The 24,041-nt window shown below is 61.6% G+C and overlaps 1 protein-coding gene across 1 annotated transcript in view; it reads right to left on the bottom strand.

The window, feature by feature from the left end:
• Window positions 1-2,468: 2,468 nt before the first annotated feature.
• Window positions 2,469-24,041, bottom strand: part of ACOT7 (acyl-CoA thioesterase 7) — a 92,950-nt gene continuing 71,377 nt past the window's right edge. Inside the window, exons 8-9 of the mRNA XM_061187152.1 lie at window positions 18,861-19,045; window positions 2,469-2,881 (exon numbers count right to left, since the gene is read on the bottom strand). Coding sequence (XP_061043135.1) covers window positions 2,783-2,881; window positions 18,861-19,045 — 284 coding nt within the window. The 3' untranslated portion in view covers window positions 2,469-2,782. The remainder of the gene's footprint in view (window positions 2,882-18,860; window positions 19,046-24,041) is intronic.

Raw genomic sequence — 24,041 nt, 5'->3', positions numbered from 1 at the left:
GGGGGGGGGGTTCCACCGCGGGAATCAAGTGAATGGACCACTGGGCCGCCGGGTGGTTGTCCCTCCCCCCGTGGGCTCAGCAGTGTTCTCTGTGAAGCTGGACCACGACCACGCAGCTGGGAGAGGCCAGGACCTGCGACCTGGCACCCCTGGCCCTCTCTCTTCCCTCCCTCAGGAGCTTGCCCTCCACTTAGCACTCCTAGCGGGGCACAGGCTGTCACCTCTAGGCTAGGTGGGGAAACCCATTAGTCCCCTTGATGGGGGTCTCTGGAGACCCAAGTCACAAGAGAGAGTGGCCTCTGGCATCCTGGCCTCCCATCCAGTCAGAGGATCCTGCCTGCCTCTTCTAGAAAGCCAGTGACCACACACACCCCGGACGAAAGGCCTCCGGAGTCACTCCGGGCTGCCCCGCAGGGCACTGTCCTGCCCCGCAACTGGTAGCATCCACGAGTGCCCAGCCCTGTGTCCGGAGGAAGGCGGGCATCTGCTCGGGACTGGACTCAACCAAATGCAGCCAGTGCTGCCTGTACCACTCCATAGCCTGGCTTCTGTGCCCACCTACACCATCTCCTCCGCACCCCAGAAACAGCTGGGGAGTTAGAAGCAGCTTTTAGGGGGCCCAGAGTGAGTCTTGGGAGCAGGTTTTTTTTTTTTTTTTTTTTGGCCACGCTGCGCGGCACGTGGGATCTTCGTTCCCCGACCAGGGATCAAACCCGCGCCCACTGCATTGGAAGCATGGAGTCTTAACCACTAGAGCCACTAGACTGCCAGGGAAGTCCCCAGGATCAGTCTCATGAGACAAAAGTAAAAGTGTTTGTATAGCAAGGTTCCATAATGAAGCAGAGCTGGTAAATGGCACGTCCTGGGCCATGCACTCCCTGTGTGTGGCTTCTGGGTGGTCAGGGCCCCTGATGAGCTCTCCGTGGACAGGCCAGCTCCCTGCCCATGTGACCCTGGTTGTAAATAGGGCACCAGCAGTAGGAGGCTGACACAGGGTAGCTGGTAGTCAAGTGTGGCATTTCTAAGGCAAACAGGCAATCCAGCCATCCAGAGCATGGGCCAGGCCACTGCCCAGCTGGCAGAAGGCAGCCTGCCCCACGCCTGTGGCCCCAAGTGCACCTCCACGAGCGAGCCCAGCTCACCACGGCCACCTGTACTCATGCCCCTGCCCCTGGCTTAGCGGGCTCTGGGGGCAGGTGGGAGATGAGCTTCTGATGGCCACCGTGGGGAAGCCCAGGGCCCAGGCACTTTGGGGCTGGCATGGCCGACTCTGGTTTCTCAGGCCAAGGCTTTGGCCGGCCTGGGCTGGCTCGCCTCCGCACCACTCCCTGCCCAGGGCACCGCCTATGGCCTTCAGGAAGTTGGCACATGGTGTGGGTGGAGCTGGGGAGGCTGAGGCAGCCTCCAGGGGGCCGGGGGGCAGGGTGGGGCTGCCGTGGCCTACTGTGGTCTGTTCCCTCCCCCTGCTCCCAGGCAGGAAATAACCCCGTCAGCCAGGACTGGGGCCCGAGACGGATTCCGAAGGTCCTGGCGGGCGTTTCTGCACATCTGGAGCCACGTTCTCGCTGTCGGGGCCCGAGGGAGCCCTGTGTGAGTCCGTAGCTGTTGGTGGCCAGTCTCATCCCCAGGCTTCGGGGACCAGCCTGGGTCAGGAGCGTTCTCCCAGGCGATGGTGACCGGGAGTGCTTGGTGGAGGGGCCTTTCTCAGCTGGGGCTGGGGCTGGGGCTGGGGGGCTGGAGTGGCCTTGGCAGCATATCTGCCCTGAGGCTGCTGGACCAGGTGCACACACACAGCCCCATACTTCACATGTGCACACACACGTGTGCAGAGACAGGGATGCCGACACACGTGCACATGCATGCACACACACACACACACACACACACACTGCCCCTCGGACCCCCACCCCATGAGCCTTGCCAATAACCCCCCTGCCTGAGTGGCTGGGGGTTCCCACGTCGGGCACAGGGACCCTGGCACCAGCTGGGGAGGCACCCTCCAGCAGGATCCCTGCCTCTGGCTCCGAGGTGTCTCAGCTGCCTCCAGGGAGCAGAGGCCAGGCCCAGGGCAGGGCTGCCCCATGCTGAGCTGTGGTCTGGTCTGGCTGAGCCCACCTTTTCTGCCCAGCTCCTTGCCTGAGTCCTCACAAAAGCACCCCAGCCCCCATCGACAGGAAGGCCAGTGGGACACCGGTGGGGCCTCAGAGCCAGGACACGGAACCAGGGCCCGGGAGGGGGTTGGAGGGTGGGAAGGGAGGAAGGGGTGCTCTCTCTCTGTCCAGCAAGCCGTCGGGCAAACACAAGTGGGCGCCGCTGTGCCCGAGGTTCTGGGGTACGTGCAGGTACAGGCACCCGGGGGCGGGGGCAGGAGGGTGGCCCTGAGGAAGGGGGGGGACCCATGGGAGCCCACAGCCCCCCACACCCCGGGGAGAGCAGCCGCCCAAGACAAGCGACCACCCAGACCAAGGTCCAGCCAAACAGCAGCTTTATTAGTGATGCTGGACTCTTTCCATACCGTACAGCGTGCACCCCAGTATTCCCCAGGGTTTCCAGGGAATGCCTTGGGGCGTCGGGACAATACTGTGTAGCATTTACACTGGGATGATATAAATAAAGCTTTGGTGTATAGGTTTCCAGGAGAGGTTAACACAGGTTAACACTGCGAGACGAATACTTCACACAACACCAGCTGTCAACGTTAACTGGGTTTTTGGCCAAGGGGTAACTTCTAAATGATGAGACGCTGGGGGCTGCTCCAGGCCCCAGCGGCAGGAGGGGGCGTCTAGGGCTGAGGCTCCGCTTGACCCTGTCGTTTTGCCTTCATCTGCAGGTACCGCCCTTTGCCTTCCTCAAAGCGCTTCTTCTCGTCCTCAGTCTCGGGCTGCGGACCACACACAGAGAAGCAGGCAGGTTAGAGAACCTGTGACTGCAGGCTAGCCTGGGCCCTGCCCCGCCCCGCCCCTGCCCGAGGGCACAGAGAACCCGGCCCAGGCCCCATCTTCCTGACAGCCCACAGCGAGCATCCCTCCCCATGTCACCTTCCACAGCAGGCCGAATCCTGAGCCCAGCGCCATTTTGGTAATGAACTTCAGCTGAAAATGCAGTTGATGATGAAACGTGGGAGGGGAGGCCTAAAGCAGAGCCAAGCCAGAGCAAGGAAAAGGGGGACCCGCACGTTTGCGCCACTCCCAGGGAATGCCAGCTGCTCTCCGTCTCTGCCCCGAAGGGAAGTGGGGACAAACACGGTGCTGGCTGGGTGACCTTGAGAAGGCCACTTTATTGTACCAGGAGTGAGCGACCACATTGTGGGCAGCGAGCCCTGGCCAGCACAGACGCCTAGGAAGTGGCACCTGGTGTCCTCCTCACCTCTCCTCTGCTGCTCCCTGCTGCTTCCTTCCTCTGAGCAACCTAAGAAGCCAGGTCCCCGAGTGACCAGCGGGACTTGGCCAAGGGCTGGGTTTTGCCCAGGACAGTCCTGGCTTGTGCCTGCCGACCCAGCAGGATGGCGAACGGTGCCCCCTCTCACTCTTGAGAGTGGCCTGGCCTGGCCGCTAAGTGGTGTGGCCCTGGCCAGAGAGGTCCACTGCGGCAGCATCAGGGGGTCACTTCCCAAGGCCCCATCTGTCCCACAGCAAAGTTCTCTCTCGCCGCCCAGGGCCAGGGATTCGGGTTTAAAGAGCTGTGGGAATTCCTCTGGGATGACACTGCCTTGCGACACTTTGAGGGTGTCTGAAAGCCAAAGAAATGGGGCAGTTGCCCTTCATCCACAATGACACCAAGCCCTAGCAGCTATTTTTGGCCCAAGGGTTTTACAGACAAATGGTATATTGGCAGAAGAGAGAACGATCAGCCAGAGGATGGAATGTCAGGTCATACCAAATACTTCCTCCCCCTCAGCCTTCTCAGAAATTGTTCTCTAAATGTCACCAGGTGTAAAGCGTCAAACCTTGCAGCTCGGAGCCAGGAGAACATTCGGGTTTCTGAAGCACTGCGATCGTGCTTCTTACAGTGGTTCTGGTTCCTGTCTGAAGAGTCTCGGGGCAGACATGGAAAATGGTGGCTTTTCCAAGACACTTTATTGAAGGCCTGCTCTGGTTTCACCTCTGGCTGACTTTTTAAAAATAAAATTTGAGGCTACTCAATTTGACTTGAAACAGCACAGGGAGATGAACTGTTCTCAGTTTCCGCAGGCAGTTCTAAGCGGGCAAGACCCCCCAGTCCTCCAGCCCCTGCTGCCCAAGGCACCCCACAAACACAAGTCCACATCCTGCTGGGCCCAGCCCAAGGTTTCTGCACACATCCAGGCAGAATGTGCTAGATCGGGGCCTCTCAAATGTTCACGTACGCACTTCTCACTTGAGGATCTTGTAAATGTGGATTCTGACCCGGTGGGTCTGGGGGTCAGAGGCTGAGACCCGTTTCTTTTTTGTTTTTTTTCTTTTTCATAAATTTATTTATTTTTGGCCGCATTGGGTCTTCGTTGCTGCGCGCGGGCTTTCTCTTAGTTGTGGCGAGCAGGGTCTACTCTTCCTTGTGGTGCGCGGGCTTCTCATTGCGGTGGCTTCTCTTGTTGTGGAGCATGGGCTCTAGGCACGCAGGCTTCAGTAGTTGTGGCACACGGGCTCAGTAGTTGTGGCTCGCGGGCTCTAGAGCGCAGGCTCTGTAGTTGTGGCGCACGGGCTTAGTTGTTCTGCGGCATGTGGGATCTTCCCGGACCAGGGCTCGAACCTGTATCCCCTGCACTGGCAGGTGGATTCTTAATCACTGTACCACCAGGGAAGTCCTGAGACCCGTTTCTAACACGGGTCCAGGTGATGCGATGCTGCTGCCTGCAGAGCACTTTGGGTAGCAGGACCCTGGCCCCTCCCCATCTCCATCCCTGTTCCAAATGGGGAACAGCCAAAGTGGCCAAGAATGCAAGGTCAAGGCCACCAGGCTAGAACAGTGGGGGCTTTTTCCTCCCCCTCCCCTATATGGAATTTGCTTGGCATGGCTGAGGAGACCTGTGGCTCCCATCCACCTGCAGCCCGAAGGCACAGCCCTTCCTTAGTGGGAGGAGGGGTGTAGCCGGGCTTCCTGCCTGCCTTGCAGACGACCCCATCAGTGCCTATGGGGTCCCAGAGCTGGGAACCGGGGAGTCGGGGCCTGGTGGGGCTGGCTGAGAGGAGATCTGGAGGAGGGCAGTGCAGGGTCTGGACCACGTTCCAAGGTTCCTGCCAGCTCTAAAAACCCGCCCCTCTCCGCTGGGGTTCTGGAGCAGGCCCTCCTTCTAGCTGGTGGAGTTGCCATCTCGGGGGCAGGGGAAAGAAGGCAAGGGCTTATTAGAAAGAAAAAGGTTTCTCAGAAGCAAGAGAGTGTGAGCTTGGCCTGGGTAAGGCAGCAGGACCAAGAGGGGGCGGCTACCAGGCCCTCTGCAGGGCCCCCCGGAGCCAGGGCCTGCCTCGCGAGAGGGGCTTCCTGTTTCTCCAGCCCATCAGTGGTCTTGGAAACCAGCAGATGTGGGATTCGGGAGAGAAATGGGTCCCTAAGTGCCAGGGTCATCAGCCAAGTGCCCTTGGGGCTCCAGGGAGCAGGGAGGGGACCCAGGGAGGGTGGCAAATGGCCCCGTGGAGGTGCTGGCGTGAGCTCAGGAGCTGGCGTCCTGTCTGTCAGGCAAGGATGGCCCACGTGAGGTCAGGGCCTGGTGGGGGGCTGGCACTGGGACTGAGGAAGGGCTGCTGGGCCCGGGAGACGCCCGGGGAGCAGCCCACCCTCTGTGGCCACCTAGCCATTGACCCCTCGGGGCCGCCCACGCTGCACACTTGGGTTCTTTCCCTCGAGGACGCACACCACCGTTCCGTTTGCGTTGACACCACTGCCTGCAAGCTTGCGGCAGGAGTGTGGGCTCTGTGGCCTCCTGCATCCCGGGTCTCTGTCTCCCAGCTCCAAAAGGGAGATGACGCCTTCTTGATGATCTGTGGCCAAACGGGTCTGGAAACCTGAATGCTAATTAGCCTCTCCCAGCTAATGACGCACACAGGTCAAAATCTTGAAGTCAAATAAACCTGTTTAACGGTGTTTAATCAGGGCTGTCCCACAATGATTTAGCCAGGGACCCCTTTTCCTAAGGAACCTCACTCTTATCTTGGGGGTGGCTGAATGGGAAGCGCTGCCCACCCTCTCCTGAGGTCAGCTTGTGGCACGCCCTCAGAGCTGGCCGACAGCCCCGGGAGAAAGAAGCCGGGCACAAAGGCCCACCTCACGTGTGAGCCCAGTTACACAAACGTCCAGAACAGGCAACTTGACAGAGAACACAGATTAGTGGTGGCCAGGGGTTGGGGGAGGGAATGAAGATTGGCGGTGCGCTGTGTCTTTCGGGTTTTTTTTTTTAAAGAAATGCAAGCATTTCTTTCTGTCTTTTTCTTTTTAAATAATTTATTTGTGTATTTATTTTTGGCCGCGTTGGGTCTTCGTTGCTGCGTGCGGGCTTTCTCTAGTTGTGGCAAGCGGGGGCCACTCCTCGTTGCGGCGCGCGGGCTTCTCATTGCAGCGGCTTCTTGTTGCGGAGCACGGGCTCTAGGCGTGTGGGCTTCAGTAGTTGTGGCTCGTGGGCTCTAGAGCGCAGGCTCAGTAGTTGTGGCACACGGGCTTAGTTGCTCCGCGGCATGTGGGATCTTCCCGGACCAGGGCTCGGACCCGTGTCCCCTGCACTGGCAGGCGGATTCTTAACCACTGCGCTACCAGGGAAGTCCCTCTTTTTTAAAAATAATAAATAAATAAATAAATTAATTAATGGCTGCATTGGGTCTTGCTGCTGTGCGCAGGCTCTCTCTAGCTGTGGTGAGCGGGGGCTACTCTTCGTCGCGGTGCGCGGACTTCGCATTGCGGTGGGTTCTCTTGTTGTGGAGCACGGGCTCTAGGCACGTGGGCTTCAGTAGTTGTGGCGCACGGGCTTAGTTGCTCCGCGGCCTGTGGGGTCTTCCCGGACCAGGGCTCGAACCCGTGTCCCCTGCATTGGCAGGCGGATTCTTAACCACTGCGCCACCAGGGAAGCCCAGATTGTACGTTTTAAGCAGGGGAACTGTACGGCGTGTAATTATATCTCAAAAGCACCCCAGAGGTACAAGTGCCATCCTAGTTTACAGAAAGTCAAAGGGAAGGTTCAGCAGGACGGTGCCCCCACCCAAATCCGGGCACATGAGGGAGGGGCACCAGGGCGGGGGTGATGCTCACTGAATTAAACCAGGCACTTTGCCTGCCACGGCGCCCGGGCCTGGATGCGTGCACTCCCCACAGGCACACAGACCACGCGCTGCGGGACCCTGCCTTGGGGAGCTGACCCGCTAGCTGACAACACACGGGAAAAGAGGTAGCCGACGCAGCGCTAGGAACGTGACGATGGCAGGCACCAAAGACAGAGAAGAGCAGAGCGAGGTGGTCTCGAGGGCCAGGTCCTGGGGAGGGTTCCTGGGAAGGCGTGCGGGCACCACCCAGCCCATAAGAGTCTGTGTAACAACCCAGGAGGGGTCCAGAGCTGTCACGCTCCCCTCCCACCAATGAGGACGCGGGGCAGAGGCTGCGCGAGCGGCCCAAGCGACAGCCGCTAAGTGGCAGAGCCTCGGTTTGAGCTGCTGCCGCCCTCCAGACCAGCCTCTGCTGACGGGCTCTCGGGGCGGGCCTGTCGGTGGGCAGCAGGGCATGCAGTGGCCCTCCCGTGTCACCCTGGTGACCCTCCAGAAAGAGCCTGGAGCCCCCTGGGCCTGCAGCGGCCCAGCCCCCGTGGCTCTTCTCCATCCGGGAGGCGACAGGCCGGGGCAGGGGTGAGTTCCTGTCCCAGCCTCGGAGCCAGGCGCCTCCCCGAGGAGCTGCCTGGGCACTAGAGGCGAAGAGCAGACGGGCGCTGCACCCTCCCCTTCTGCCAGGTCCTGTGAGTGCCAGCGGGCCACATGAGGCTGCCCGAGCGTCCTCCGGATCTCCACACACGCGAACAAGAATGCCGGCCCTTCCATCACATTTGGGGCCACGACCCCCATGCTCCCCCCACACTCACGAGGAATGCCCTCTCTAGGTCATAAGCTCTGGGAGTGAGGGGTGAATGTCTGGGGGGAGCACAGCATCTAGAAGCCAGGGGAGGACCATGTTGGGTCCTCATCAGGGCCGGTTCTGGGGCAATGGGCGGGGTGTCCACTTCCAGGTCGTGCCCGCACAGGGTGGGCGCCTCGCCTGCCTCCCCTTGTCCCACCAGGCCCTGATGTGCAGCTGTGACGAGCCCAGCCCTCTACCGGGTCACCCCAGACGACTGCAGCTACTCACCCCCTCGGCAGCCAATGGGCCACCACGTGTCCAGAACGGGTGCACCAAAGGCTCTGGATTCTCCTCTCAAAGCATGACCTGAGGAGGGGCCGAGGCCAAGGTGCAGGTACGAGACAGGGCACATTGTAGTCTCCGCTCAGTGGAGGGAGGGCCCGCGCCCAGCACTGGGCCTCGGAGCTGCGGCCCTGAGTCTCTGACGCTCAGTATCCTGCAGCTAACGCATCAGCCAGGAGCTGCCCTCGGACAGACCCCACGCCGCCCGATGATGGGTGTACAGGCAGCTGGCCAGCTGGAGAGCGTGGCCAAGCCATTTGCAAGGCCCGGGAGGCAGGAGCCAGATGAGGGCTCATCCCTCTTCTCGCCTCTGGGGACGGCGGCCTGTGCTGCACGTTCCAGGCTCTGAGGATTCGGTGCTGCCACCCCAAATGCTGACGGCCCTCCTCACTGGCCTGCCCTGGAAGGTGCCCAGCGAGGGCACACGTTTATGAAGACAGGCCCTGGCCGCCACCCCAGGGGGAAACAGAGCCAGAGGTGAGCAGAGCAGCCTCTCTGCTCTCTGTGGAGGTGGGCGCCCTGCCCTGCTGGCTGGTGGACACTCAGTCTCCCCAGGGCCACGAGCTCTGATAAACAGCTCTCCTGGCCAAGTGACTAAGAGGGGCCACCACTTCCCTGCTGGGCACGGAGCGGACAGAACGAGACAGATGGCTCCCCGCACGCGGCCCCGCCCACGGCCCAGCTGCCGCCTCCTCGCCTCCTCGCCTCCTCGCCTCCTCGCAGCCCGTCTCCCTCCATCCGGCAAAGTAAATAAATACATAAGTTGTTGGCTGTTGCTGTTTTTAATGGGGGTTGGAGGTGATGGGGAGAAGGACAAAGCTCCTCCGTGGGAAATCACATTTTCCCTCAAGTGCCTGAAGCTGTTGGCAGGGAGGAGGGCTCACGACCCCCCCCGCAAGTGGCTCTCGGCAGCCCTTCCCCCAGCCTTGGGGGGCCCCCTGTGGGTATGAAAAAGGAGAGGTGACAGCAAAGGGGCCCACAGGCCGCTCAAGGCGTGGTGACCCCTGTTTACCTGCCCGGTGGAAGGGACAGTGGAGGGGTGGTGAGGACCACAGGGTCACAGGGACCTGCTGTGTGGCCTCAAGAGACGCTGCCCACCTCCCCAGGGCCAGGTCCTCCCACCTGTAGAATGGGGTTCTCAAGGAGGTGACGTGGCAGAGGGTTTCCTGCAGTGCCAGTGCGGGCCGCTCTCCGCGCACGGCAGTCACACCGCGTGTGTGAGCGTGCGCACGTGCACGCTCGTGAACTAGTGTCGTCACAAACGGCCTTAGAGGCCAAGTGCGCGCCTGTCTGCCGACCCACAGCCACTGCCCTGGGAGGAGGGCGAATGGCCCTGGGGGTCACCTTAAGGCAGCTGGGCCTTTGGAACGTCACACAGCCCCAGGGACGTGGGGGTGAGGGGAGGGTCCCAGGGCCGGCCCCTCTGTGCTCCGGGCGCCCCGCTGGCTCCCGCCCGCCCGCTGGCTCCGGGCCTCCGATGTGCATCTTCTCCCCCTCTCCCCCCCACCCCCTGCGCTTCCTGCCAATGCTGTCTTCCGGGCTCCTGTCAGTGCAAACCAAATGTTTTCCATTTTGCATTTTCTATGCTTCCAGAACACACATTTGGAACTTGGCAGGGAGGGTAAGTGACTAAGTTCCACCCTCAGTAAAATCAAGAGCTTGTCCTTTTTGTAATTAACGAACGTCTGGTGCGAAGTGGGTTCCCAGTGGTGATATAACAACCTCCTGTGAGCCTGAGGGACGCAGACCTTAATTAGGAAGCCATGCGGCACAGCCTCTCCAGTCTTCATAACAGGAGACAAGAGGGATCTTGGGACAATCATGAAGGCAATTAAGACATCCTCCAACTACTGGAGCCCTTCGGCGTGGCGTGGCATGGCGAGGGGCTCTGTGCATGGTGGTGTCCAGGAGCCCCCAGCCCCGCAGGCAGCTGTGTCCCCCAAGTGCAGCTCCACCTGCAGACCCCGACCCCAAGGGTGCTGGGCTGGGCACCCGGGAAGCCGCTGTCCGGGGGCATAGCTCCCAGCGGCCGCAGGCTGGGTCTCACCACCACCGCTACCAGCACACGCAGCCCCAAGCCTCCAGTGATGGGACCGCCATGGGGAGTTGTAGACACCCTCGCCAGGGGCTCCCCTCACGCCATAGCACCATCTCAGCCCCTGAAATCACTGCCCTCGTGTGCGGTCATGAAATTCCCCTGCGGAAGGGCCAAGAGGAGGCTACGGAAGAGGCAGGGAGCTCGGGCGCTGCCTGGGAAAGGGCAGCGACGGGTACCAGTCTCCGCTGGGAGAGGGGACACAGGCCCTGCTCACAGCACTGGCCCCTGTACCAGCTGTGTGGACACGGCTGTCCCCACCAGACGACAGCTATAAGGTCCTCACCGCCTTTTTCTGAGCCCTTCCCACGGGCTGGGCCCCGGCCAGGGGCAGCGTCCTCACTGCAAGCCTCTGGCCCTGCGTGTGCTCACTCGTGTCGGCATCTTCCCTGCTGTCTGTCTGAGGCCAGCACGGGGCCTGGGACGCGGCAGGGCCCAGAAAGCATTTGCTGAGTGAACGAGCAAACCAACGAAGACTGCAGCAAGAAGGCCTTAATTCCAAATCAGTGTGACTGTGTGTTAAAGAGTCTGCTCAATGGACACATTCAGGCAACCTCTGTCCCCAAGCAACTCCAGAAGGCTCAGACCACGCAGGGGCTCGGCAGGGGCCTGCGCTGGTGACAGAGGCACAAGGTGGGGCGTCCGGCACACCTAGGCGTGGACAACCCCCTCCCGCCCCCGAGGAAGCATCTCCTCTCCTGCTGGCAGGGCCGGCATGCTGTTCTCTGATTCTGTGTGTGCACATGAGCGGGGAGATCCTTCTGCGTTCTTCCTCCCACTGCGGAGTTCCGGGGTCTGTTTCTTCCTTGCATCTTTGAGCACAGGGTTCAGAAGTGTCCCTGTCCCTGGCAGGCCTTTGCCAGGGGACTCCACGCCACCTCACAGAGAAAGCACAAGGCTGCCAAGAAGCCACGGTTCTCACATGGGGGGGCGGCCTTGTGGTCCACCCCAGGATACACCTGGCATGAGCTCACCCTCCTGAAAGACCCTCTCAGGTCCTGCGGCCGTGGCCCTTGCCTGGGCCCAATGACCTTCACAGTCCTCTCCCCAGCTTCGAAGTCACCTTCCGGGGGGCCACAGTGAATCAAGGCTGTCCCGACTCTAGCTGGGATTCTCCTCTTTCCGCTGCACCCTCTGCCCACGGGCCTCTCTTCCTGCAGCCGTGTTTCCGGAACCATCCGGGGTCAGGCCTAACAGGGCCCCTGAGAGCCTGCCTCGGGCTTTCACCTTCTATAGAAATCACAACAGCTGGGGTCACCTGGATTTGGAGACAGAGCACTGAAGCAACAAGAAGCTGATGTTCCAGAGGTAGAACCTACCAACGTTTTAACGAGAAAAAGTGTGTCATCGGTGCATTGGGCCCTCTTCTGAAGCTGACTGTTGAACGTGAATTGAGTGTTCTCCAGAGCACTGCTGTTCCACAAAGAGGCCAGCCCAGAGCCGTCGGGGACATGGGATCTTCAGGAGACGTGAAGACTGGACGGGTTAAGAAGGTCAGAGGAAGAGTCTGGGCTCATGGCAGAGCGGAGGTGAGAGCCAGGCTGGCGGGGGCCGCACCCTCTCATCCACGCCCCCTGTGGTACCCACACCCCTGCTTCCAGGGGGAGGTGCAACTCACAGGCCACTACAAGTTCCCAGCCACCACCCATTCAGGGGACAAGAGCAGCCTCAGGATTCTGGCATTTTCCCATGACAAGGCAGACTCCCTGCTAAGCCTCCAAAGCCAAGGGAGGGAGAGAGAGGACATGGGGTCAAGAAGCTTCGCGAATATTCTAGTCCCCGACTCGCTCCTGTGGACGCGCAGCAAGGGCACAGCCTCCCTCACTGACGTGGCTCCCCGGACCCTTCCAGGAACAGACGAGTCAGTCCTGCTGTGCTCCAGTACGCCTGAGTTTCTTAAATCAGGGAGCCAGTAGAAATCATTCCAGCACACCGAATGTCCGGGACAGAGGTGTCTCCCCAAGCCGTGGGGCCACCTGGGGCCCCCAGCCCAAAACAAGCCCCATGTGAGGGCCCTCTCCTTTCCCTGGGGGCGGGACGTACGTTCCTTTCGCCATATCAGGCTGTAAAGAGCAGGGCTGGCCATGCTCGGGGGAGGTGGTGGCCGCCTCTGCTGCTGCTGCTTCATCTCAAGGAACGGGCCCTTGGGAGCATTCCAGGCCCCTTCACCGCCAGGCCCGGGTCCTAGGATCGAGGAGCTGACCACTGCCGGGAGCCTTGGCCCCGTGCTTCCTCTTCGGTGCAAAGTAGCGAGGAGCTCTCTGGTTAGATCACGGAGATGGTGCCGAGACCACAGAGGACCTGCCGGCCCGGGGTGGCTCCAGTGGGGAAGCAGACGCTCAGAGACCGGAAGGGGCTGCCATGGCCAAGGGGCTCAGGGTCTGCTCCAGGTCGACTCCATGTCAGGGCCGGCCACTGGACTCTGGGCGAGTCCCTGCCCATCACTGTCACTGTGGCCTGTCTGTGGGCTCGGACAACCCACCCTGACACCCACCGGGGAGGCCGGTCGGCACCTTGTGAACTCTCAGCTGCCTCCCATGGGACCATCGTTGCTGTGGGCACCGCGGGCATCCACCCTGCCGGCCCCCTCCCAGGAGACAGAGAATGGCCTCGGTGGGCACCTGGCCCTAGGGAGTGGGCGCTCAGGAAACCTGGCGGCGACCGGCTCTCGAGAGTGCCCTGAGGTCCGGCTGGGATGTACAGCGGAAGCACTCACAGCTGAGAAAGCGCAGAGGCACACGTTTTGCCGTGTTCTTGGCGGAGCTCCACCGGCTGCGAGAGGGAAGGCCGGCTGCCACCCCGATTTCCTCACTGCCCCCGCTTTCATCCCGACTTGTCACTTCAGTGGCTGACGACGGAGGCCCCAGGGTCCGGGCCCCTGTCCTCTGCACGCCAGCTGTCCATGAGGACCGGGAGGCGAGGGTCTACAAGCAGCGGCCAAGACCCCCGCGCCGCAGGCCGCTCTGTGGTTCGGGTTTTCTGGGAGCCAAGCAAACCGGCTGCGGAAAGACCCCGCTCCGCTGCCTCCACGTGCCGTGGCCGTGCCGCTCGGCTCGCTGGGGAAAACATTCCTGTTCCAAATGACCCACAGAAGCAGCTGTGAACGAGCTCTCTCAAAACCCACGTCGCCTGTGTGCTTGCGATGGAGCCCAGGCTTCTCCCTTGTCGAGGGTGCGACCTCTCCCGCACGTGAGTCTCCTGGGGCCTCGGGGGCTGCAGCGCCCACATGTGAACCAGAGAGAACGGAGGCCGGCCTTGCGCCCAGGACGGGCTTGCTCTGGCTTCAACACAGAGTCTGTCCACCGGGTTCTCACGCTTGTGGAGACTGAAAAGGCTTCCCACACCCGGGCTGGAAAGTCACCCATAGGAGGTGCTGGGAGGTGCTGGGGCCAGTCTGGAGCCGGGTCCCAGGGAGCCACCTCGGTGGCGTTCCCCCACGTCCCTCTGCACGGGCCACCTCTCCAGCGCTGGAAGGTGGTGTGGGTCTGTCCGCCACTCCCGAGGTCAGAGGGCACGGCCATAGGGAGGCCTTTAGAGGGAGGCAGGGCCTGGGCCTGGCTGGTTCCGCGTCCCGCGCTTGCCTCCCCTAATAAGCAGCCTGGAAGTGCCGGCAGCTGCCGGGCGGGCGCGGTGCAGTAGGCCCTCCCCAGCATAAAATATTCATCAAGAAGAACTCCAACAGCCACGCTGCCTTCCGTGTCAGCCGGGCCCTGGGGACAGGAGCTAAAAATAGACAGGAGGATAAGTGCTGACAGCAGGGGTGGGGAGGGCTGAGCCCCGACGCGGGCACACGTGGGCTGAGAGGCAGACAACGTGGTGTCGGTGGTTCCCAAGTGAGCGCCGCAGAGGCTGGGCTGGAGGCTAGGGAGTCTGCCCCCACCCCCAGAGGCTATTTTTATCCACATCGGTGGGCCCCAGGACACCTCAGTGAAGAATCAAAGCCCATCTTTAATTAGCAACAATAGCCTGGATCGACATGCAGCCAGCCAGCGGGAAGATGTGGCCACTGCCAATCACCGGCCCCTCAGACCTGGGAATTCGGTCACCCTCCCTTCCCCTTCATTCAAGCAGGTGACTTTCCCCTAACCCCCTGTAGCCCCTCCTGCACCGACCCCCTGACTCCCAGGTCCCTAGGTTTCTGGAAAGGGCACAGACAGCACCCAGGGTTCACAGACCAGCCCGGCCCCATGAGAGCGTCCCAGCTCTGGGAAGGTCACGGGCTCCTCCACAAAGGGCTCTCCGTGCAGACTGGAGCCCGGGGCCGGAGGCTCTCCTCCCTGAGCCCAGACTGCTGCCCCTCCACCCTGGCTGCGGCACTGGTCTCCCCAGCAGCCTGAGCTCTGGGGTGCGGGCAGGGCGGAGGGGGTAGCCATAGAGAGCTCCAATCAGACCCAAGGCAGCTCCTGGGCTCTTGGGCGGGCGCACGCTACAGCTGGCTACGGCCGGAATGCAGACCTTGCCGGGACACCCTGTCCTCCGGCATGTACTCTGTGGGAGCCTTTTCAAAATGAAGATGGTCCCGACTCCTTGGCTATCCTTGGTCTCAGGGCCATTTGGGGTGTCCCGCAGGCCCCACTCTCCCTCAGCTGACGGTAGAGGAAAGGGCCGGGACGGCCGGAAGGCTGGTCCTGGGCCGGGCCTGCCCTCTAGCAGCTGGGGGGCCTCGGGTGTGTCCCTGTCCCTCCTCTCCCGCTACAAGAGGCCAGCTCAGCCCCCAGCCCTCTCAGTTCCTTTTGCTCTCTCTCCCACCAACTCCAGGCCGGTTTCCAGGCAACGGCAAAGAGTCTCTGGGTGATGGGGTGGGCGTGCGGAGTAAGGCTTTATCCAGAGAGGGGAGGGAAGGTCATCAAAGGAGGAAATATCTGAGAAACGGTGGAAGGAGCTGCTGTCGTGACCATCTGAGGGAAGGTGTCCAGGCAGAGGAACAGCAAGTGCAAAGGCCCTGAGGCGGGACTGAGTTTGGGATTTGAGGAACAGAGGCGGCTGGCTTGGCTGGACCCCGTGCCGAGGGCACCGAGGAGCCGCTGAGCAGTTCAGGCGGAAGAGGCGGCCAACGCAATTCTGTTCTGAAAAACTTGCCAGGATGCAGCGCAGAGTCAGGGCGAGGGCAGCAGGAATGGGGGAGGGCGTACAGCTTGGGGCTGAGCGGGAGAGAGGGGCCAGCCCGGTTCCCAGGCTCACCGGGAGGGAATCCACCAGGAGGAGTGGGAGTTTTGGGGGGAGGCGGCTGGGAGACAACGGTTCAGTTCGGAATGTTACGTCTGAAATGCCTGCTAAGACCCTGTGGAGAGAGGCAGCCGTGGCAGCCCATATGGGAGAGTAAAGCAAGGAGGCCCGGGGCCCGGTCCCTACCACCCAAGGAGGGCAGGGTGCAGGTTGGGATCTGTCAGAGCCCCGTGTTTCGGGGCCATGGGGTGGCCATCTGGACACTCAGCAGAGGCCCTCTCAGTGAGGCGTGCCAACGCCAGGGAGAGGCCAGTGAGATAAAGACGGAGAGTGTCCTTGGATCTGGCCACTCTGCTGGAGCCTGGAGGCTGGGGAGGCAGGGAGGACAGAGGTCAAGGGCTTGCCTGTGTGGGGCGGGAATTCAGCATCCAGGAGGGAGATGCTGTGGGCAGCCGTGCCAACAGGTGTCCCCCAGGGGCCCTGTGGCAATATGGAGAGAGATGGAGCAAGGGTCCGAGGGAGAACGAGGGCGAGCCTGCATCTGGGGGCCAAGAGGAGCAGGCAAGGTTCCCAGAGGAAGGGGTCTGAGACCCAGAGACACGTGGTTGCGAAGGTCAAGGCAGGAGGAGGTCAGGCCTGTGGACAGAGGTCGGGGGGACGCGCGTGCATCAGCCGAGGGGCCGAGGCGGGGTGGAAGCCATCCTGCTAAGCCATCAGGATGGAGGGTGGGACGGGCACCCCGGTCCTCGTGCTCCAACGAGGCGGGCCCAGGGCCCCTCCGGGGGGGGGCAGTGGTGGGAGGTGGGGAGGAGGAGGGATGCGAGGCCGGGGGCTACAGCGCTGGGGACTCGGGAGGGAGAGGCCGAGGCTGCCGGACCCTCCACCCCTCCCCAGCAGCCTGGGGTCGTACGTGGGGAGGTGACGGTGCAGAGCCTGCCTGAGGACGGTGCCCACCCTGGCTCCCCTTTCCTTCCTTCCACACGGTGGAGCCCCCCATCCTTTAAGGCCAGGTTCACCAACCCTGCCCTGTACAGCCTCACCCCACGCCCCCCCCCCGACTCACTGGAGCCCCAGGGTGGGGACCCAATGCCAGCGAAGAGCGAGTTGGGGGCGGCCCGCAGAGGACGGGGGAGGGACAGGAGAGGGCCCAGTGGGCAGCCGAGGCTCCTCCGGCCACGTCAGGGGCCTTGACGAGGCCAGACGGCTCCCCCACCAAACCTAGGCGCTGCCCCTGTGGGCCTGCGAGGCCCCAGAGAGGAGCGGAGCTGGGGGGTTAGCATCTCCACGGCAGGCCAGGCGGCCATCCTCAGCCACAGCAAGGAGCAAGCGGGGGCCTCGCGCCCGCCTGGATGAGGAAGTGCTCCGAAGCGCAGTATGTTTATCGTTACAGAGGCCTGCACTACATGCTCTTTGCCAGGAGGCACAGGAGCTGCGTGGGAGCAGATGCCGCAGGGGCCCTGGGAGGCTGGCGGGGGGCCTGAGTCGCCCGCCAGTCGCTTCCACACAAGCGTCAGGCGCTCGAGACCTTAACCCCCGGCCCCTCCCCAGGCTTCTCAGCTCCGCACCCGCACCTCAACCACCGCCCAGGGTTCTGGCTTCCTCCTGGCCCCCTAGTGACAGACGCAGGGTCTGGCTCAAGACAAACCAGGAGCAGCCTGAACGGAGGCTTCCTCTACACCCAGGCTCCCGCGGACCGGCTGTGTGACCTTCCCCAAGTGCCTCACCCTTGCTGGGCTGAGGGTGGCCGAGAGAAGCAGGCAGAGGACTCAGAACCAGCGGGCACAGGGCCGCCCTCCAGGCGGGGGCACTTACCCTGACCGGCATAGGTAAGGAATGTGTGAGGCTCATAAGCTGTCATCAGCCTCAAGGGGAATCTGGAGGCATCGTTCATTCGTTCACTCGTTCATTCCTGCATCCAACGCACAGTCGCCCAGTGCCTCTGAGCTGGGCCTCCTCGCCATCCTGCCCCCCTGCGCCCCGCCTTGACGCTGGCCGCCTCGGGCTCCCTGACTCCCGGGCTCCCCGACAGCTAGCACGCGCCAAGGTGTTGGGATTACAGCTCCCACGACCGCCCAACTGGCCTTCCTGGGGGCTCCTGCCCACTCCCCGGGCACCACTTCACGTCCACCCCAGGTGGAGGCCACCGGCCCAGCGTGCTCCCCCGGCTCCCCCGAGCGTCCACGCCGCCTGTCTCTCCTCCTGGGATTGGCTTCAGGCCTTGCACACAGCAGGATTCACGCATTTTCCCAACCGCACCCACTAAGTGCCAAGACTGTTCCAGCCCCAGTGAGCCACTAGGAGCACATGTGTTCCAGTTGGTGACGCTCAGTCCAGTGGGGGAGGGACAACCGGCAAATGAGCAGCTCTCGCAAGCCGGGGGACTGGTGCTTTGGAGAAAGGCAGGGCAGGGACGAGGCCAGACCGTGGATGGGGGTCTGGCACGGGGCGGGCGTGAGGGGGTGGGAGCCCCGGAAGTCTCCGGGGATTGTGGCCTCGAGCGCTGGGGGCCCGCAGGCGCCGAGAGCTGAGGAGGGGGCCGGGGGCGAGAGGGAGGGAAACCCTTACATGTTCAGTGAATCCAACCTTCTCTTTTCCAAATTAAGAAAATGCTAGTGACTCACGTGTGCCACCCCCCACCCCCCACAATAGCAGCCTCTTGGGTTGTGGAGCCCAGGACGGCAGCCGAGCAAACCCTGCTGGTGGCTGAGACCCGCCAGGATCCGTGCCTGGGCCAGAGCCCCCAGCTCTGCTCCCGGTGGCGGCCGCCCACCTGCCACTGCTCTCTGCACACCCAGGGCAGAGCCTGGCTGGGGAGCCAGGGCAGGAAAAGGCCAAGAGGCCCAGACGCCCAGCTCCGAGGTGCAGGGCTCTGGCTTGGCCCCATGATGCAGGACACGCAGGCCAGGGCCTCCTCGAGAGCTCACCCTGGGAGGGTCCTCACCCCCACTCCAGCACTTGTACACGGTGCCAGGACCCGCAAGGCGGCGTGCTTATCCCACGGCAAGGAGCTCGTAAGGGACGCCTCTCACCTTGTCTGCCCAGTCCCTCCCCTACAGTCCGCAGGGACGGGGTCTCACGTTTGACCTGCCCCGCAGCCAAGGTCGCTGGCCCCTCAGGAGCTGAGCGGACCCAGCTGCCCAGAATGGATTCATGTAGCTCGGTTTCTCCTGGGAGGCCAGCGAGCGCCGACGGGGCCGGCCCAGCAGCGGGGGCAGCTGTCCCCAGGGACACACGGGCCGGAGGGGCCACTCACCACGAGCTGGGGCACAGGTAGAGACTTGCCCTCCTGGCTCAGGGACACATAGGTGAAGAAGGCACTGGCGGCCCGGTAGCGCTTCTGGGAGTTGTCCACCACGGGGTCGGAATCCACCAAGACCTCGATCTCCATGGACTTATTGCTGGTGAAGGTCACCCGCCCAGAGATGGTGATGACACAGCCTGCGGAGCACAGACAGCGGGTCAGGGAGGGTCAGGGCGGCCAGGCGGCCGGGTCGGGCTGGGCAGGGAGGCTGCAGAAATCAGCAGTACCGAGGATGCTGGAAGACACTTGGTCAGACAGCACAGACCATCCTGCTAACTGCCAGGACATCACAACGGCAGCACATCGGAGCCCCCTGAGCGTTCACCTTTCTAGTTAGTGAGAGGGCGTTTCCTTCACTTACGGAAACATTTAGAGCCGAAGGGATCTTGGTGGCCACCCAAGCGTCGGTCTCTATTCCCCGGGAGAGGCAGCGTCTGCTGGAAGGATGCTTCCAGTCGGTCCTGCCGCTCGGGGCCAGCCCCCAACCTGCTTTCAGGTCCCTCCGCAGGTTAAGGACGAATCTGCACTGTCCATGCTTTGGCCTTACTTGTGCCACTGGAGCCACACGGCTGCCCCACCAAGTTGCTCCGAGCGCCGCTAAAGAACCTTCCTCCACCCTCCCCGGCCCCCCCCCCCACCCCCCAGCTCCCTGGCTCCAGCATTCCCGATGCTGGTCTGAGCGCAGTGTCACATGCACCGTCAGGCCAAGCTGCCACGCTGACCGTGGTCCTAAGTCCCCCTGGAGCCACTGTCTGCACTTCGGCCCACGTCCTCCTACCCTCCGTGCAGGCGGGACTGCGTCTGTCCCGTCAGGCTCCCCTCCCCATCAGTCTTGCCCACTGGACCAGCACTCTCCTCTGAGCTGCGGATCTGCCCTCCGACAACACGCCCGCGGCCCTGCCCACGGTCAGGGTCCCCAGGTGCTCCCCACCATCCACACCAGCAGTTTCCCTTGTAGACAGTCACATGTTCCTGTAACACTGTCCTGGGGGTCCCGCTCTCCCTCCACCCCGTCCCAACCTCTCTGCACTCCCCATGCCCCTGGGTCCTGAACATCTACCCTAGAGCATCTCTTCTGCCCCTGCCCTCCTGGTCACAGGCTCCCAACTACCACTGGCCTTGCCCTCCCGTCCCTCGACTTCATCTCATGGAGCCCAGCTTTTCTCGTATAAACAGAAGCAAGTTGCCTCACAGGGTAACTATGGGGCTGGCATGAAACGAGCCAGGTGCCGAGGCTCCTGCCTGGTGGCAGGGGGCATGCAGTGCGGTCATTACCGCCAGCAGTGTTGTTTTGGACCCTGATGCAGCACTAATCCTTTCCACTGACATGTGGTCAGGACCACCACCCCAAATGCAGCCTGGTTCTGGGCTGGGCTCAAGGAAATCCCTGGCCAGGTCTGACCGGTGCTGACTGCAGGGACCTTTTAACACCCCGGGAACCCCAATGTCCCAGCTCCATGGAGACAGGCCCCCACAAAACATGTTTAGAGACCAGGAAGATAGACAAGTTGGGGCAGCGGGTGGCTGTTAGGGTGCTGAGTGCGTGGGCAGCCAGAAGCGGGAGCGGTTATCCGTGTTATTCGTGGGCAGCCAGAAGCGGGAGCGGTTATCCGTGGCATGCAAAGTGCCTGGGCCCACCCTGGGAACAGCCCCCATACGGCCCCCATGGGCCGCTTCCAGGGGAGCAGGAAGGGGAGGTGGGCATCCCTGAGGGTCTCCAGGCATCCCTGCCTGTCCCCATCATGCCACCCCCAGTGCCAGCCAGCACCCTCTCACCCACGACCAGACAGAAGACTTGGGACCCATGAGTCGAGAGGCAGGGAGGGACAAGACCCCCCCTCAAGAGGAAACCCACCAGAACTCCCTGGCCAAGGGGCAGGGATGCAGGGGCAGTGAATTCGGGGCATTTCAACACTGACCGTTTGTTCAAAGAACAAATGGAAACACACCCTTGTTTTGTCTCCTGTGTAAGCCCCCCACCAACCACGTGGCTAATCACGTCTCATTTCGGGTAGAAATCTGAAGAAACTTCTAATCAAAAGTGATTTCAAACAACGAAGAAGTTGATTATGAGCATTAGACACAAGAGGACGCCATCTTGAGTGTCACTCATGGTAGGAGACACAGTGATCACTTCTTTTTTAAATTTAAAAATTTTTTTGGCTGCGTTGGGTCTTTGTTGCTGTGCACAGGCTTTCCCTAGTTGCAACGAGCAGGGGCTACTCTTCGTTGCGGTGCGCGGGCTTCTCATCGTGGTGGCTTCTCTCGTTGCGGAGCACGGGCTCTAGGCGAGCGGGCTTCAGTAGTTGTGGCACGCGGGCTCAGTAGTTGCGGCGCACAGGCTTAGCTGCCCCACAGCAGGTGGGATCTTCCCAGACCAGCGATTGAACCTCTGTCCCCTGCATTGGCAGGTGGTTTCTGAACCACTGGACCACCAGGGAAGTCCCTGATCACTTCTTAAAAGTCGGGAAAACTTCAATTATAGCCAAAACACCAGCTTCTTCACCTCTCAGAGATGGTGACATCTTTATTCTCACAGCCCACAGGCTTTATTTGCCACTGGCTGGCCACCACGGGAAGGTGCTTGAAGGTTGGAAGACGGACTAGGTCATTGAGGGGCTGGGACCTAATTTGAAACTGACAAGGAGAGACCCCCGTGCTGCTGAGGGCCTCCCTTTCCCTGACCCTCGGCTCAGAAAGTGCACTCTGGGGTCTGTGGTCATTCGCTGGGGATGGGGTGGTCAGAAGCACCTCAGGCCAGCTCCAGCCACGTCCACGGTTCGTCAGCTCCCAGATGCTGGGAAGGCTCCCACCAAATCCCTCACCTCCTGCCTCCTCCGCTGCCACCAGCCACTGCAACATCACTAGGCTCCCCCAGCACCCAGGAGTGTAGAGTGGCCAGTCCACAGTGGTGGAGGGTCCCCAGCAATGGGTCCCAGCTTTGTGGGAACAGACACCTCTACCCCACAGACCCACCCTCCACCCTACAGTCCCCCCCTTCCACCCCACAGACCCCACGCCGCCCCTGCCCCATTGCCCAGCCCGGTCCACCCTCTCACGGCAGCTCGGGCGCCCCCCGTCACTCTCTTTCTAGAACAGAGCTCCTCTCCTTCAGGGTATCCAACCCGTTTTATGGCCTGTCTGATGTTTGCCTCCCTCCCAGCCTGGGAACCCCACGAGAGCGGACGCCCCATCACCCCTGAACCAACACGTAGCCCTGTGTGGACAGCGGGCCACTGCAGACTCCAGCCGGATGGGGACACTTCTGTAGACACTTCGCCTCAACTAGCATCGTGGCCGCCCTCAGCCCAAGCAGCCCAGCAAGGCCGGGCTCCTTCCACCCTCCCCCAGGCACAGGGGTCAGAGCCGGGGACACTGGGGGCCCATCTGAGCAGGGGACGACCCCAGCCCGAGTCTAGCTTGGCTGCTGTTCACTTTGTCTCAGAAACCGCCAGAGCGGGCACGACCTGCCACGTGCTCCAGGGCGCTCCGTGGGGCGGCGGGGAGGTGTGTTCCGCCCTGACTGAGCGGTCCGAAGTGCTGAGACGCTGCCTGGGGACTCTTCCATTAGGTCACACGTCCAAATACGCCCAGAGGACGACTAGTTTATTTAGGAGTGGGCTGACTGGGGCTTCCCCGGTGGTGCAGTGGCTAAGAATCCGCCTGCCAATGCAGGGGACACGGGTTCAAGCCCTGGCCCGGGAAGATCCCGCATGCCACGGAGCCACTAAGCCCGTGAGCCACAGCTACTGATCCTGTGCTCTAGAGCCCGTGAGCCACAACTACTGAGCCCGCGAGCCACAACTACTGAAGCCCGTGCGCCTAGAGCCCGTGCTCTACAACAAGAGAAGCCACCGCAAGGAGGAGCCCCGCGTGCTGCAATGAAGAGAGGCCCCACTCACTGCAACTAGAGAAAGCCCGCGTGCAGCAACGAAGACCCATCGCGGCCAAAAATAAATAAATAAATAAATATATATATATATATATATATATATATATATTAAAAAAAAGAGTGGGGTGACCTGCTCAAGGGGAGAAACAGCACCTCCTGGTGGCACTGGGTGCCATATGCCACCTTGGACAGGGGTGGGGTGTTGGGGCCACTCAGGATCCAGGGAAGGAGGCCAGGAAGGGACCACCCACCTCTCCTCTGAGCCTCGGAAGCAGGGACAGATTAGCCCTGACACAACCAGACAGTCCCCATGAGTGTCTCCACGAGAGGCAGCCTCTCTGAGCCCGGAGCAGCCCCCGGGGCCCACAGTTCCCTCAGGCTACTGTGCCCTGGGGAGGAGCCTTGGGGTCCTCTGGCTCTGGGGTCCAACAGGCCTGGGTTTGAACGTGGGCAGGGGGCAAGCCAGGAACCTGCTGTGCCTCGGTTTCCTCATCTGCAAATGGGTGCAGGAGTGGCCGTCTCTTGGGGGAGGTCACTCCCGCATGTTAGGTTGTCTGGACAGAAGCCCAGGACAGTCATTTCTGGTGGGGTCTGAGTGCCCTTCTGCAACAGCCCTCTGGGGAAAGGCGTCTCAAACCCAAAGGGAGAGTGTGCCCGCAGAACTCCCTGTTGTGTCTGCAGGGGGTGAAAAGAATCGTTCCAGGGCTTCCATGGTGGCCCAGTGGTTAAGAATCCGCCTGACAATGCAGGGGACATGGGTCCAAGCCCTGGTCCGGGAAGATCCCACATGCCGCGGAGCAACTAAGCCCGTGCGCCACAACTACTGAGCCTGTGCTCTAGAGCCCGCGAGCCACAACTACTGAGCCCGCGTGCCACAACTACTGAAGCCAACACGCCTAGAGCCTGTGCTCCGCAACAGGAGAAGCCACTGCAATGAGAAGAAGCCCACGCACTGCAACAAAGAGTAGCCCCCACTGGCTGCAACTAGAGAAGGCCTGCGCGTAGCAATGAAGACCCCATGCAGCCAAAAATAAATAAATTAAACAAATAAATAAATAAATGAGCTTATGGTTTCTTTGTCAATATAAGCCTAATAAATTAAAAGTGGAAATATTAAAAAAAAAAGTCATTCCAACAAGGTAATAGTAAGCAGTGACATTTAAAACAAAGCACTCCCTTCCCTTTTCTTTTTCTGCAGCAGGCACGTTTACACTGGGAAAGAAGCTGCTTCTGACGCTGTC

Source organism: Eubalaena glacialis, chromosome 3 (assembly GCF_028564815.1).
Source record: "Eubalaena glacialis isolate mEubGla1 chromosome 3, mEubGla1.1.hap2.+ XY, whole genome shotgun sequence".
Lineage (NCBI taxonomy): Eukaryota > Metazoa > Chordata > Mammalia > Artiodactyla > Balaenidae > Eubalaena > Eubalaena glacialis.
Note: the sequence above shows the minus strand (reverse complement) of the source record. Positions and strands in the feature narration are given on the sequence as shown.